The 13,974-nt window shown below is 44.2% G+C and overlaps 1 protein-coding gene across 2 annotated transcripts; it reads left to right on the top strand.

Annotated features, from left to right (window-relative positions):
- The first annotated feature begins 452 nt into the window (after window positions 1-452).
- On the top strand, window positions 453-13,728 carry patz1 (POZ/BTB and AT hook containing zinc finger 1). 2 transcript variants are annotated; one of them, XM_072382065.1, is made up of 6 exons: window positions 453-1,920; window positions 2,887-2,950; window positions 3,058-3,229; window positions 5,620-5,778; window positions 8,801-9,013; window positions 9,427-13,728. In XM_072382065.1, the coding sequence occupies exons 1-6, from the start codon at window positions 674-676 to the stop codon at window positions 9,903-9,905; spliced, it is 2,334 nt and encodes a 777-aa protein (XP_072238166.1). In that variant the 5' UTR covers window positions 453-673; the 3' UTR covers window positions 9,906-13,728. The 2 variants fall into 2 exon arrangements, with proteins under 2 accessions (XP_072238166.1, XP_072238165.1); XM_072382064.1 differs by lacking the exons at window positions 5,620-5,778; window positions 8,801-9,013 and having other exon boundaries at window positions 458-1,920.
- Window positions 13,729-13,974: the final 246 nt, after the last annotated feature.

The following is a 13,974-nucleotide window of genomic DNA, read 5'->3' as shown; positions in this document are numbered from 1 at the left end:
CATTATACTGGAAACCAATCCCAGACTCTAAATCGACCATTTAAACTATTTTCAGAAATTATTAAGGTGGATTCACACTCCTCCCATTTTTATTTTTTCCGCATACATTTTAATTGTCTTTCATTATTTTGAGGTGTAGCTTGACCTTACCTGAAGCGACTTGTACCGTATGGTGTTTTACAGGCGACCTGATTGAGATTACATACTGCGTTTACAGAGAAAAAAAAAAAGGAGGGGGGGGGGTGTCGGTTATGTTGGGGGAGGGGCTATCTACATCCAGAGGCAGGAAGAGACAACATTTAGCCCGTAAAGACATCAGAGACCCCCGCGGCGCTGCTGCTACTCTCCGACGTGACCGCCGCTAGAGCCAGAGAACAGTTAAACACCATCTACAGTTGCTGTCAAATAATAGAAGCATTTTTTACCAAAACAACAGCGACCCCCACCTCTCAAGAAAACGGGGTCAAAGTTCACAGGAAGCTGGGGGGCTGCCATTTTTCCCCTGCTGTTTCTGCTACTGCTAACGTTTAACGGTAGATGCTAAAACGACGGGAGGGGCGGCTGGTTTGGGGTTTTGTAGCTAGCTGGCCGCAGTTGATCGACATCGTTACACGTAATCTGTCATTTCTCCGACCGTTGTCGCTAACAACCATTGTAATTTGATGAATTCGGCATGGAGAAAGTAGCGGAGCCGTCTTGGACTTCTTCGTACACCTACCAGGTGAGCAAGCACAGTGCGGAGATGCTACACAACCTCAACGTTCAGAGGAAAGATGGAGGCAGGTTCTGCGATGTGATCTTACGCGTCGGCGAGGAGAGCTTCCCTGCTCACAAAGCGGTGCTAGCCGCATGCAGTGAATATTTCGAGTCGGTGTTCAGCCGTCAAACGGAGGGCGACGGCGACGCCAAGGAGCTGGAGATGCACACGATCAGTCCGAAAGTTTTTAAAGACATCTTGGACTTCGCTTACACCTCCAGAATCGTGGTTCGACTGGAGTGCTTCCCGGAGTTGATGACAGCCGCCAAGTTTCTGCTGATGCGGTCAGTCATCGAGATATGTCAGGAGGTTATCAAGCAGTCCAACATACAAATCCTCGTCCCGACCTCCCGAGGAGGAGAAGCCAGCCTCTTCCAGGCCACGGCGGCCACGGAGCTGGGTTTCCCGGCGGCTCAGCAGGAGCTGGTAAACGGAACGGGTATGCTGTTGAATGGTCAAGGCTTTGCTAACAATACACAAATGCATGTGGACAGGAGTGAAGACACATCTGCCGTGTTATTGGAGGAATGCGGCGAGTCGTCGGTGCCAATATTGGAGCCTGTCGATGGACTCTCAGTTTCCCCATCAACGGAAATAACAGAGAGCCCGTTTAATCACGACGCTGGCTCCCCTGGGTCGAAGAGAGGAAGGGGGAGACCAAAGAAAGCTGGTGGAGTAGTGGAGGCTGTCCACTTTAATCACAGCAATCAGAAAGACAACGCGCTGTTTCCTTGCGGCACCTGCGGCAAAGCTTTCACGGAGGCTTCGCGATTGAAGAACCACGAAGCGCAACATGGAGCCTCCACCGGAGGCGTAAACAACCTCAGTGACAGCCTGTCCACACCGGGCGGCTTGTCTTTACTGTCGCAGCCCGGTCTGTTGGAAAACGGCGTGCAGCTACCCGGAGGGCTGTCGCTGGATAACGGACGCAAACGGGAGAGAACCAGGCGGCATGTCGGCTGTGACATTTGCGGGAAAGTTTTCCGTGACGTGTACCACCTGAACCGACACAAGCTCTCCCATTCCGGGGAGAAGCCGTACGCGTGCCCAGTGTGCGGGCTCCGGTTCAAACGCAAGGACAGGATGTCGTACCATGTGCGGTCCCATGACGGTTCGGTGGGAAAACCATATGTGTGCCAAAGCTGTGGTAAAGGTTTTTCAAGGTGAGTTGGACCTTACGTCCATTGTCTGTATGCAGTGTTTGGTTGGGTCAAGCCAACTGTCAAGGAAAATGGTATTTTAAGACAAAGCATAGAGATGTGTGTGTGTGGGAGGGGGAAGGTTGGGTGTTTCAACATTTTCAGTGAAATTAGGAAGACATCAATGACATTTCACCTGACTCCTTGATTCCACCAACAGTAACACTTGCTACTTGTCACCAGTGTAGTTTGCTGTCATCCGTACAGACCAGCTGGACAGACTCTGTGCTCGCTGGTCTTGTTTTTGACTCGTTGTCGCCACCTACTGGTGTGGAGGTTTAAATTATTATTATTTTTTTTTCCATTGAAGTATGTGGATGCAGTTTTACATGACTGTGGAGTTCTCATTGACCTGTTTTTGTTTAATAATGGGTCATTTAAACAAACAAAAAAGGACATGCTTTTATTTATCTGCTCTGGTTTCAGGATCCATTTTTGTAGTCCTTACTTGCTCACAATATAACAATTTCAGTGTTTATTTGTAAAAATAACACGTGTACTCCTGGACACTTCCTGGATGTAAAATCTACAGAGCAAAACTACATTGACATTGGCAGCAAAATATAAAGTATGAGTGTACAAAGAATGGTTTTCGCATCTAACTGATGCATTGTTATATATGTTATGTGATTATTGATACTGATACACTATGTGGCTTGTGGTGCTATGCCCACATATATTCTCACAATAACTGAGTAAATGTAGTTAAACATTTAATATGGAGATGTGTTTGAACATCATTCCACACTCACTATGAAATGTGTAAACAATAAATGTACATGTAGGGTTGCACAAGAAAGGCCAGACAGTCTTTTAGTGTTCTGTTCTGTAAATAAACAAGAACAATCTATGCAGGCAGCCATCTGATAAGCAAACTGTGTAATGACTGTTTTTCTTTTCTTTTTTTTCCCCTTTCCCTTTCCCTTCCAGACCAGACCACCTGAATGGACATATCAAACAAGTACATACAACAGAGAGACCCCACAAGTGCCAGGTAACATATTCGGGATGATATCTGCCCTGGGGTGAACAAAACAACATTTTACCATGTTCTTAATGTGACATCTGAGAATAACTGTTGTCGATTTCTGTATTTTTCAGATTTGTAACGCCTCTTTTGCTACAAGAGATCGCCTCCGGTCACATCTTGCATGCCACGAGGACAAAATTCCATGCAAGGTTTGCGGTAAATTTCTGCGAGCTGCCTACATGACGGACCACCTAAAGAAACACAGCGAAGGAACTCACAACTACTGTGGCATTTGCAATAAAGGTAATTCCTTAAAGCGCTTTGGCATTTCCCATAGTCTCCAACTTCTCAGAGTCACTTCTGAGCCATATCCTGTGATTAAAAGCTGGCGTTTGACTCCGTCTGTTCTGTGCACCTAAAAAACACGAGTCCAGAGTTATGGTCAGGACACCATTAGTTCTTATTTTTAAATTTTGCAATATTCCTAAAATGCAATGTGAACCAATCCAAAACACTTTCTGTCTGGTACCAGAAATGACATCTATGGGATGTTGCCAATTCTACATTGCTGTGAGGAACCCATCAACAAAAATGTAACATTGTGCCTAAAAGGCCACGACATCACACTGTAATGGGCTGCGTTACATTTTATTGGACAGTTTTGTCCCCGGGGTTTAGCTTGAACTCAAAGCTTTGGTTCTAGATGCATACAAGTATTGATTTATTTTTTTCAGCCAAGCTTTTACTTTTTCTTTTGGCCCACAAAGAAAACTCCCAAGGTGAGATTCGCGGTCTGGCTGAACCAGCGGCGACTGCACGTGTCGGAGATCCCTGTGACTGAATGAGTCGGCTTCCTGTTGGAATTTTAGTGGACGAAAATAGTTTGGAATCGGTGTGATTTAAAGCCCTTTCACACGCGCGCTGCTCTCCATTAATCTGGTGCCAGCTGTATGTGTCGGTCTCGTGTGAATTACGAGTTTGGTGCTTTTCTTGAGCATTCTTTTGACAGCAGTCTGAATGCAGTTCGAATCGCTTTCAACACGCCACAGGTGTGAACTGCTGCCCTCGTATTAACGGACAGCAGCATCTGGCCTACGATCGGCCTTTCAGTGCGGCCTGACAGGTTGCGTTATTCGCGTTGTTTGTTCAGTATTTCCTTCTCTATGCTTTCATCGACGAAAACCTGCTGCGCCCAGGTCATCTTTTTATCTTCATATCGTCCGAGTCAGATAAATGAGCAAAAAAGCACCTCTGTCAGACCACAAATCAACTGCTTTCGGCCTCCGCCGTTTTGACGAAAGGCGCCGTGTTTGCTGGCTCGATACATACAATTTTGCGACAAAATGGCATGCTTTGAGACAAAAGTAACTGTGCAGTGCTGCTGACAAACAATAACGGCTGTGGAGACGTTGCCCTCATATGAGAGGAAAAAATAAAATCTTTTTTTTTCCATCAAGTTGATAACAAATCCACTGTGACGGAGGCATAATTAAACACTGGCTGTTCAGTAACTCTCACCATGTAGAAAAGGCATATTTTCATCCACTTTTTTTTTTTTTACACGCGCACTTTGGGAAGGACACGCTCATATGAAATGTTTACCATGACTTCTTATATTTTGCCGCCCCTCCAGTGTCCAACCTCACAAAATTGCGAATGTCTCGCTCATGCAGCGTGGCTCTCCGTGTGGAGCATTAACTGCAGAGTGGGCAGTGTGCTGAATGCGGTCGCTTTAAACTGTGGAGTGGAGTGTTTTACGGTCATAAAAGAAAAATGTCTTTAAAGCCGTACATCGCATGGTGCTAAAAAGATGTTTTTGGACCAGGTAGGTCAAGTTTAAACTTGACTGCAAAAGGAGGAGGCGGCGCCTTTGTTTGGTGTCCGCGCTGCAACAGCTGAGGCCGCTTGTTGTTCATGGAGCTCAGGTTTTTTTTTTTTTTTCCTTTAGTTTCAGTCCAGCTGTCAGAGTAACAGACTGTAACAGGACGGGTTCAGTTCATTTAAGCCACACGAATGCAGCAACGGCAAACATCGCCTGTAATTGTTGCGAGAACCACAGCTCTTGGGCTCACCTTTAATAACTGAAATTAAAACATGAACACGGACTGACAGTGACGCCCGGGGACTATCGAGGCAATTAGAGAGGGAGAATTTACACCTTGCTTTATCTTCAAACTGCCGGCTGGTTGTTGAGTCACTTCAGTGTTCCTTTTAAGGAGCTCGCCTGTCCACATTACCTTCAGTGAGCAAAGATTTGGTCCCATTCTTTGGTCAAACGCGCTCATAGGCCCACAGCTGAGGACTTTCCCTGGTACAAGGCTTTGAAATCCCTTTGTTTTCACAAGGACACCCAATAAGATTGGTTTACTCTTTTATGTGTGTGGTTTTTTTTATTTTTATAAAGTAGTCTGAGCTGTGTTACAAGAATGTCTTGTTGCAGTACAACCCACAGATTGTTTGGTTCTTTAGCCTCACACACATTATGTTGCTCCTCGCTGTTAACGTGCAGTTTTAAAGGTATAATTCAACCACTTTTAGATCCCCTTGATGTGGCCGGAGTGCTTCGAGACCCGACCAGTCATGAAATCGGATCAACACCAAGTAGCCAGTGTTTGTTTCAGGATGCCCCTCTCTTACCCCAAGGCTCTGAGTGTGTCAAGCAACTGCCTTGTTCTTTGTTCTTCTGGTCTCAGGTTTCTCCACTGCGTCCTACCTTAAGGTGCATATAAAGACACACCATGGCTCTCCTTTGCCCCCCTCCTCCACAGTTCACACCTTCCCTGAGCCACGGGGGGAACTGCAGATGCACAACGGCACCCCTTACCACATGGGACGCCAGTGCTCAGTGGAAGGCAAGCAGCCGCCCGCCCCATTCCAAACTTTCATGTTTCTGGCTGTCATTTTGCTCTGCTGCTTTCTGGAGAAACACGCTGCCACATCTGTGTATATTTTAACACACGTGCACATCTGTTCCTGCTTCCATGCTTTTTGCTCAAACATTTACTGTTGCAACGTCATTTGCAAAGAATTGCGCATTCCTATGAGGACGCTTTCATAGTTTATGTCGAAGGATGACCGAATTTTATTTTTTTTTTTCAATTAAGGGCTTCAGGGTAACCCATTCACACCTAAAGCAGCTTTGTAGAAATAGTTGACCTTAACGCCCTTCTAAAACCTGGGGGTTTTCTGGAAAACTTGGCAGAATTGCCGGTGTGCACTAAAACCTTCATTTGTGAAACTCTAAAGGCACTCGCGGAAATGATTGGGTCTGCCCTTGCATTAATCCGCATTGTACCAATGTGTTCAAATGTGACGCAAACAGTGGCTCAAATGGCCCGTGATCATGAAGTCCGTCAGCTTTCATCAGGTAAAGTGTCCCATCCAGAGATGGAAATGTGTTGGAACACACCGGCATGCTGAGGACTTGGGCCTAAAGGTCAGGATGGTAGAAATATACTGCAGGAAACTGAAGTCACTCAAAGCAAATCGCCTGTTTCTCAAGACCAAAGGAAAGGTTAAGTCATTTATTTGAATACATTAACCTGGACTGAGACTTCAGTGGAAATAATTGTAGCACATTAATGTCTGATGGATATGAATGGATATTTAGCTCTTCATTAGCCATGGAACAGAGCATTGGGTATGCAGTGCAGTAATTGGGGGATACAGAAGACGTGTCGGCTTCTCCGACGAGCCTTTTTTTGCTGATGATGTGAAATCTAGTGCGCTGACTCACATTTGCCTGTATGTGTGTTTGTCCAGCATGGCTATGGCCGTACGGTTAACAGTGTCTGTTCCCGCTTGGCTGGTTCATCGGCAGTCGTTCAGTTTGCGCACTTTGTTGCATGATTGTGCTAATGTGTGCTCCATTTGCCCTGAATTCATTGAAACCGCTTGCAGTGGTGAGATTTCTGTGGTCCAAAGAGTAGAACAGAGACGGCATACTGTGAGCCACATCCTCCACTGGTTTAGAATAAAATACATGGAAGAAAATGCTTTCCATCACTGATGTGCATTTGTAAACGACTGATAGCCGATGTCTTGTACTATAATCACTGGTTACATCAAGAGATGGCACAGAAACGTATCTCGACCTATGGGCAGTTGATAAAGACTTCTTATTGCTTTTAAAGCTGAGATCATGTTAATAATACATCTTGTAAAAGAGTAACGGCTGCATTTTTTTTCTTTTTTTCCCCTTTGGATAACTGGTGAAACTCTTTGCCTATTGGAGGTTCAACTCTCTCACTCAGAGAGCAACGAACTCGGCATGATTGAGAATTTAAAGACGACCATCGGTCGCCATCTTATCAGCATGTAGGAACGTCACGAATAAAATGTCAGCGCATAGCTTCTCAGGTTTGGTTCCCAGCTGTTCAACAGTTTCAGATGATGAGTTGAGTCTGTTTTGTGTCATGTTGCAGGATGTGTTTGACAAATTTTCCAGTTTGCGTTCATGGTGAAATGAAAAAAACAAAAACATAAATTTGGTAAATACACCTTCAGATGAAGATCAGCACATCATTGCGTTATTTGAGTATTTATCTAACAAAAACTAAGCCAAAATGCAGAATCAATAAACACCCCAATTTATTTATTTTTCTTCCCCCTTCCAAGCAAACCATTTTTTTTTCTAGTTGCACTGTCACGATCCCTCACATGCTAACAGAGGCCTGTGGAGCCTGAGCTGCAGCTCTGGTGTCTGACTTTGACATGAACTTGCCGGGTCGTCCGCTCCTGTGAAGATCGGCGACCGTCTTGAATATTTTCTACCTGTGAGTAATCTTCCTCACTGTAGACCGACGAACTCTAAAAAGGTTTTCCAGGTGCCCTCATTAACCCTCCTCAGACTGATGTCTTTCCTCCTTGGCACCATTTGACCAGCAGCACCTGGCAGCTGCTAACCCTCAGTAGAGAGGGTTGCAGTTTGCGTCTCACTGACCGCTTCTGCATTTCGGCTCAGTTTTGGTTAAATGAATAGTGACCTGGTGTTATTTAACGTCACCAAAACTGTGTGAGTTATTAGACCTGAAAAGGCTCCTTTTGTGTTGCAATATAAGGAGTGCAGAGTCTTTGAAACCCCCCCCCCCCCTAAGAAAATGCGGCTTGACCTTCAGTGTGTTTTTTTTTAAAGAGCTGGCATGATGTGGATATCTTTGAAAGTCAGCTGCGGATGTCAGTGAAACAGAAATGAAATAATATTCTTCAGAAAGGGCTGAAAACGGATGATTTCACCTTCAGAAATGGCCTGAGACACAAATGTGTGCCGTCACTGTGTTTGCTGCAATTGTCACTCAAGTCCCCATTTGCTGTCATGCCATTTGTGAGACGTGCCGATCACTCTGACGCGCTTAAACAGAATGAACTATGGGAACTAAAGGCTCTCATTATATAGCCATGTCAGTTCGTCTGAACTGGCAGGAGCAGAGTGCTTCCCTGATATTAAATGTGATCACAAATCAGTTTCCTCTGAGAGAGAATTGTACTTCCATATGATTTTATCGAATTATAGTAGCCTGTTAGCCAAAGGATTAATCAAATCCGACTTATTTGTCTTTTTTGTTCTGCAAACATCTAATGTTTCAATTGTTTTCAACAACTGTTTGATTCTGGATGAACTGTTCAAGGTTTGGAATTTGCTGAAGGAGGAAACAAAAAAACCCCCACTTGATTCATTCATGGCTGACGGCTTTAGTGATTCGACTCGCTCAGCATGGACTCATTCATTCTACACCCATCTAATAAACTGTGTTTACAAACAGCATTCCAGATGCTAGTGATGAAATGAAGGTAACTGTGTCCATCTGGTTTCCGCCGGCCTGTCATGTCTGTCCCCTCCCCCCCTTCCTTTCTCCCTGGCTGGGTGTTGTGTAGACCTGTGCGCCAGTCGCCAGCTGCTTCTCACCTCGTCTGAGGCAGAGGGTCGCTGTCATGGTATGTCGGGACACGCAGTTCTTCCCCAGCCTGGCCACTCAATCCTCTGCTTGCAGCCTGAGCTGCTCATGGGGAAGCCAGGTGGGGCTCCGTATTTCTGGGAGTGTCGCTCTGGCGGAGCTCCTGGCTTCCCCGCCCTTGGGCCTGTCGCAGGTCAGTACAGTCCAGCAGGAGGGTTGGTGGGGGGGGGCATGGAGCTAGCATGGCTTACTGGTTGGATGAGCACAGCCGAAAATCTCAGTGGAAACTGGGCAAATGGACTGAGCTGTATGATTGGTTAAATTTTCTGAAGAAGCCTTTTCTTTTTGAACTTGATTTATTTAATTGCTGCCGTAATTTCTTTGACATAGTTGGTTGTATTTGTGCTTTGTGCCCTCAACCTAAACCCCAGCAGTTTTAAATTTGTTTTTGCAGATACCAGCCTGCTACTGGATTACAGCTATACTTGACAAAGCCTATATTATATACCCATCTCTCCTAATTCATGCCTCTCTTGTCTCCCATTTCTGCTTTTCCCTCTCTTCTTATGTCACCCTCTCCTTTTCTATCGATGATCTTCACCTCAGACGGGCAAGAAAACGCTGGGAAATGTCCTCATCTGGAGTCGGAGGAATCGGATACTTCGTTCAGGGAATTGTCAAATGGCGACGAGCTGAAGTCTCCACACAAATCTGACGAACAGGAGCTTGACATGCCGTCCTTAGCCTGCAACGGAGCTTCCGCTGAGACGTTGGCATCTCCAGAGGGCTCTAAAGCCAAGGCAGAGCCCGAGAAGAAGTTTATTTGCGTGATCTGTGGTCAGGCCTTCCGCACCAAGTCCTACCTCAACAAGCACCAGCACAGAGTCCACAAAGCCCAGAGGGCCCATGGAGTCTCGGCCTCTGGTTTAAGTGAGATGACTCCCTCCCTGACTTCTCCCTTCTCCCCACAACAAAACATGTCTCTTCTCGAGTCCTTCGGTTTTCAGATAGTCCAGTCTGCTTTTGCCTCTTCACTAGTGGACGCTGAGGCAGGTCAAAGTGGAATTGACTTTGGAGGGAAGTGAGTGATGTTGTGTTTTTTTTCTTTTTTTTAGAGGCTTTACATGTCAAAGTTAAGCCTGTACTTCTTAGGACAAAGCCGGGTTGCCCACAGACGATGTTCTGTGTTTGGAAATAACTTTGCCTCCAGACTACTTTTTTTGTGTTTGTCACGTTGCTTATTGTGTATCCTATATTTTTGTCAAAAACTGCCATATAATTCCTACTTTTTCTACTTTTTCAACGTAATGGAAAGGATGTGTTTGGTGTTTTAGATTTTTTTTTTTTTTCTCCTCAGAAAGAAACGACACGAAGGTTTTATTTGCTTCGACTGATATGAATCCGTTGACATTTTGCTTGGCTTTTCCTCTGGCTTCTCCGCTGCAAAGCATGAGGGGATTTATTTACTTGCATGGTTAGGACGAGTCGTTGCCGTCTCGCCGCCCAAAACTGCTCTGGAGAAGAACTTGGTTCATCTCTGGCCACCACAGTGATTCCTTTATATTCCCTGTCAGCAGATGTCTTTACCTCAGAGCAGCAGGAAGGCTAAATTCTATATTTATATAAATTCTCTTTCTTTCAAGGAATATATATATATTTTTTCCCTTATGCGCTGGGATTTAAATTGGCTTCAGTTTTGATAGCGGGTCTTCTTGGAATCTCTTCCAAGTTGTTGGAGAGGAAACATTCCTAACAGGCTCGTGGCACACTCATGGCAGCTGTCCTCTGCCCAGCACAGGTACCCGTCTGCAAACTTAGACGATCACTTCCTACAGTTGATAAGCACTTTTTGAAGAGCCCCATCCCCCTTTGTTTTCGGTTTGGGATTAGATTCTAGATGTAGAGATAGGAAAGCCATCAACTATTGTAACACACATCTCGGAAAGGAATTTATTTATTAAATTTTTTTATGACGTAAAAATCTGCCATGAAACGTGCCAAGAGCTTGTTGGGAATGAGCTTATTTCCCCGTCAGGACAATGACCTTCTTCTCTCGGTGCTCTGTTCTGTGGGACGTCTCGATTGCTAAACTGTATCTTAACGCAGAGGAGGAGGCGGCGCTCTGTGGGGGGGGAGCCGTGAGCCAAGATGCACAGTTGTGTCTTTTGCTCAGGTGTTGCGATGAGATGTGACGTGCACATCCGTGTCGAAGCTCATCTGAGGAAATCTCCAAACGCACCGGAAGGCTGCAACAAAATGAGGAACCGATGGTGCATCTGCGTCACAATTCATGTTTAAGTGAAATCCGTTTTTGAAATGACGTGAAAAGTCAGGTTGCCTCATTTCGGTTACAATAGCTCCACCTTCTCTCTTTGTTATCCCCTCACCTCCTCTACTCGGTTAGGAGGGACGAAGAGACATGTACCGCCTGAGAAATGAGAGGTGGGTCCTGCATCTTGGTGGTTAGTTCTTGATCCGGTTCTGTGAGTGAAACCGGGGCCGAGGTCTGGTATATTTTCAGTGTATATTTTGAGACGTGTAGATTATATTTTATTAATTTATTCATGCCCTCTGTATCGTGCAGATCTTTCTTCTTTTTTTTTCCTTGTTAATTGTCAAACAAAGATCTCGTGATTTGCTTTTGCCGATTCAGACGACGTTGAGCGGAGATGTGATTTATGATTGTTTAGCAACCAGACGGCTCGGAAGAGGGATCCACACCTCCATCCACCAGCCTCGCTGCCGGGTCCAGCTTTTTGCAGTCTAGAAACTAGGCTTCATTCAAACTCGAATTGGTTTCTTCGCCTTCAGCACCCGCAGCTTTTGTATTGTTCTTCCTCTTGAGTTGCTCATGCTTATTTGTCTCGTTTGCACTAATGTTCTCCCTCAGTTAAGATGGAAGTTTGCCCGTTTGGGTAACTTACAGCGAAAATGTTTTTAATCCAAAACATTCCTGTGATGAAGACTAACACGACTGAAGAGTTTGTTTTGGTTATTTTTTTCTAATTGACACACAGTGAGAGTCTCACATCCACATTTCCCCTTTAGATGATCCTCGTCCCCTTAAATTAAACCTGAAGTATACTGTACAGATGAAGTTTTTTTTTGATGATTCTTAAATTGTTTTCATACCTTAAACAATGCAAAACGATGTTGATTCATCAGAGGAAATTGTGAGCAAAGATGACGCTATTGTGGTCAATTACATTTAAGGACGCAGCGATATATTGATTATTGCTTTGACTGCCCTTAATTTCATGGTGCTCAAACAGCCAATCAGATTCCTTAGTGGTTTAGGCCTATTAGTTGTCCAAAAGTTGAATATTCACTCTATGCTGTATCATATCATAAATAAAAAGCAGTAGACCCGAAGATGAGATTTGAATTATGAAGTGTTTCTAGTTTTATTTTTTAATTTTTTAAATAATCTCCCAATAATCAATCAATCAAATGAGTTGCAAATCTAATGCGGTTCCAGTCAGAGTTACCTTTTTCACAGTGACTCCAGTCTCGTCTTGCTCCTGTAAATAATGGGACCGACTATAAAGACAATGAAGCTTTTCAATGACGATACTTCGCCTCGTCATTGTTGTACAACTCCAAGGTACCCGATGTGAAATAATGATCCGATGTCATATTGATCTCTCCGACAGCTCACACGTCGAATCACTCCTCAGAGATTAGCGGGGGTGTTTTTTTTTTTTTTTTGTGTGTGTGTGTGTGTTGTAAAACATGTATCATGATGCAAATCAGGCTGAGTCCAAAAGTGAAGGGGCTGTCTCTGTGTGTGGAGGGTGCGTGAGTGAGTGTGCGTGTGTGTGTGGTGATGGCTCCAAGTGTTTTTGAGTGTTTTTGAGTGTCTGTGTTTCTTGCTTTCTCTTTAATTATTTGTGAGTAATTCAGTCTGTTAAATTCAGTACATTCCTATATTATTTATCTTTATATTGTGATTGTAACACGTGTATATACCTTCCACACACACACACACACACACACACACACATCCTTATAAATATATATATAAATATATATATGAACCAACCAATATGAACAGTGTTTGTCAGTGGTGGTCCTGTACATAGAAAGTTTTTTTTTGTTTGTTTTCTTCGTTTCTTCTCGTCTGTTGTTTGGAGGGACGTTAAGTTATGGCCGTTTGAAGTGTAAAGTGCATGTTCTGCCATGCGAGCTGAGCTGGGGACTGAATGTCGATCACTGGTTGGTGGCAGTAACAGTTAAACTGCTCACTGTACTATCACTCTGCTTTGGTAGCGCTCACACTGCCAGCTGCTCAACCCTCGTCTTTGACCAAGTGTCCCCCCCCCCCCTATTTTGATCCACTCTGCACTAGTATTTACTCTTTTTAAAGGTTATAAGGTTTTTGTTTCTTTTTTTTTCTTTTTATCATTTGATTTCTAATTAACTATTTGAAGACACGTGGAAAATGCTGTAAGAACCTTTGTTTCGGTTTTCACTGGGAAGAGCGATTTGTTTCTCTCATGTTGGTACTCAAATTGGGTTTTTTTTTTTTTCGTTTTTTATCTCTTAGGCCTAAATGTTTTGCTTTCTGCTTTTGGTCTGTTGCAAAGTGCCTTCCAAATACTGATTGTGCACAGCAGTGGATTAAAAAAGGTCCTCTTTTCTAAAGGGTAAGAATTGTACAGAGTGACTTGCATTGACACTTTTGTATGAAAGCGCAAAATGTACAATATGTTAACTTGGTATTTTATCATTGTATTCAACAAGATTGCTCTTAAAACATGTGAGCTACATGTTTTGTTATGACGTCTTTGGACATATTTCACTATAAGCTTACTTTTCTATAAATATTTGTTTTTGTACTCTGTTATTGAGTCTCAACTCTTCTTGGTGCAGAGACAAGCATCAAATAAACTGCAGCTGAAAATCTAACTGGTCTTAAAGTTATTGATGGTGGATGCTGAACCGGTGCTGTGTAGTGCCCATTGTCTGCATGCTTGGGCAGGTGAAAGCGCATGCATGAACTCACACCAACCTGCAGGTCAGAGGTCACAGTTTGCCTAATCTGAGACGTACAGATTCCAGTTGGACGGCATGACCGTACCCTCAGATGGGGAGTTGCCCGACATTGGTTAAATGGGTGTGAATATTTGTTATGTGTGCCAAAGATCGTGGACT

The sequence above is a fragment of the Leuresthes tenuis genome, unplaced genomic scaffold (assembly GCF_036924035.1).
Source record: "Leuresthes tenuis unplaced genomic scaffold, fLeuTen1.0.hap1 SCAF_3, whole genome shotgun sequence".
Taxonomy (NCBI): domain Eukaryota; kingdom Metazoa; phylum Chordata; class Actinopteri; order Atheriniformes; family Atherinopsidae; genus Leuresthes; species Leuresthes tenuis.
The sequence above is the reverse complement of the archived record's forward strand: the minus strand, read 5'-3'. Positions and strand labels throughout refer to the sequence as shown.

Coding starts and splice junctions, on each gene's coding strand:
- patz1 (XM_072382065.1), top strand. CDS start 674: ATGGAGAAAGTAGCGGAGCCGTCTTGGACTTCTTCGTACACCTACCAG. Junction 1,921..2,886: donor TGTGGTAAAGGTTTTTCAAG/GTGAGTTGGACC, acceptor TTTCCCTTCCAG/ACCAGACCACCTGAATGGAC. Junction 2,951..3,057: donor AGAGACCCCACAAGTGCCAG/GTAACATATTCG, acceptor TGTATTTTTCAG/ATTTGTAACGCCTCTTTTGC.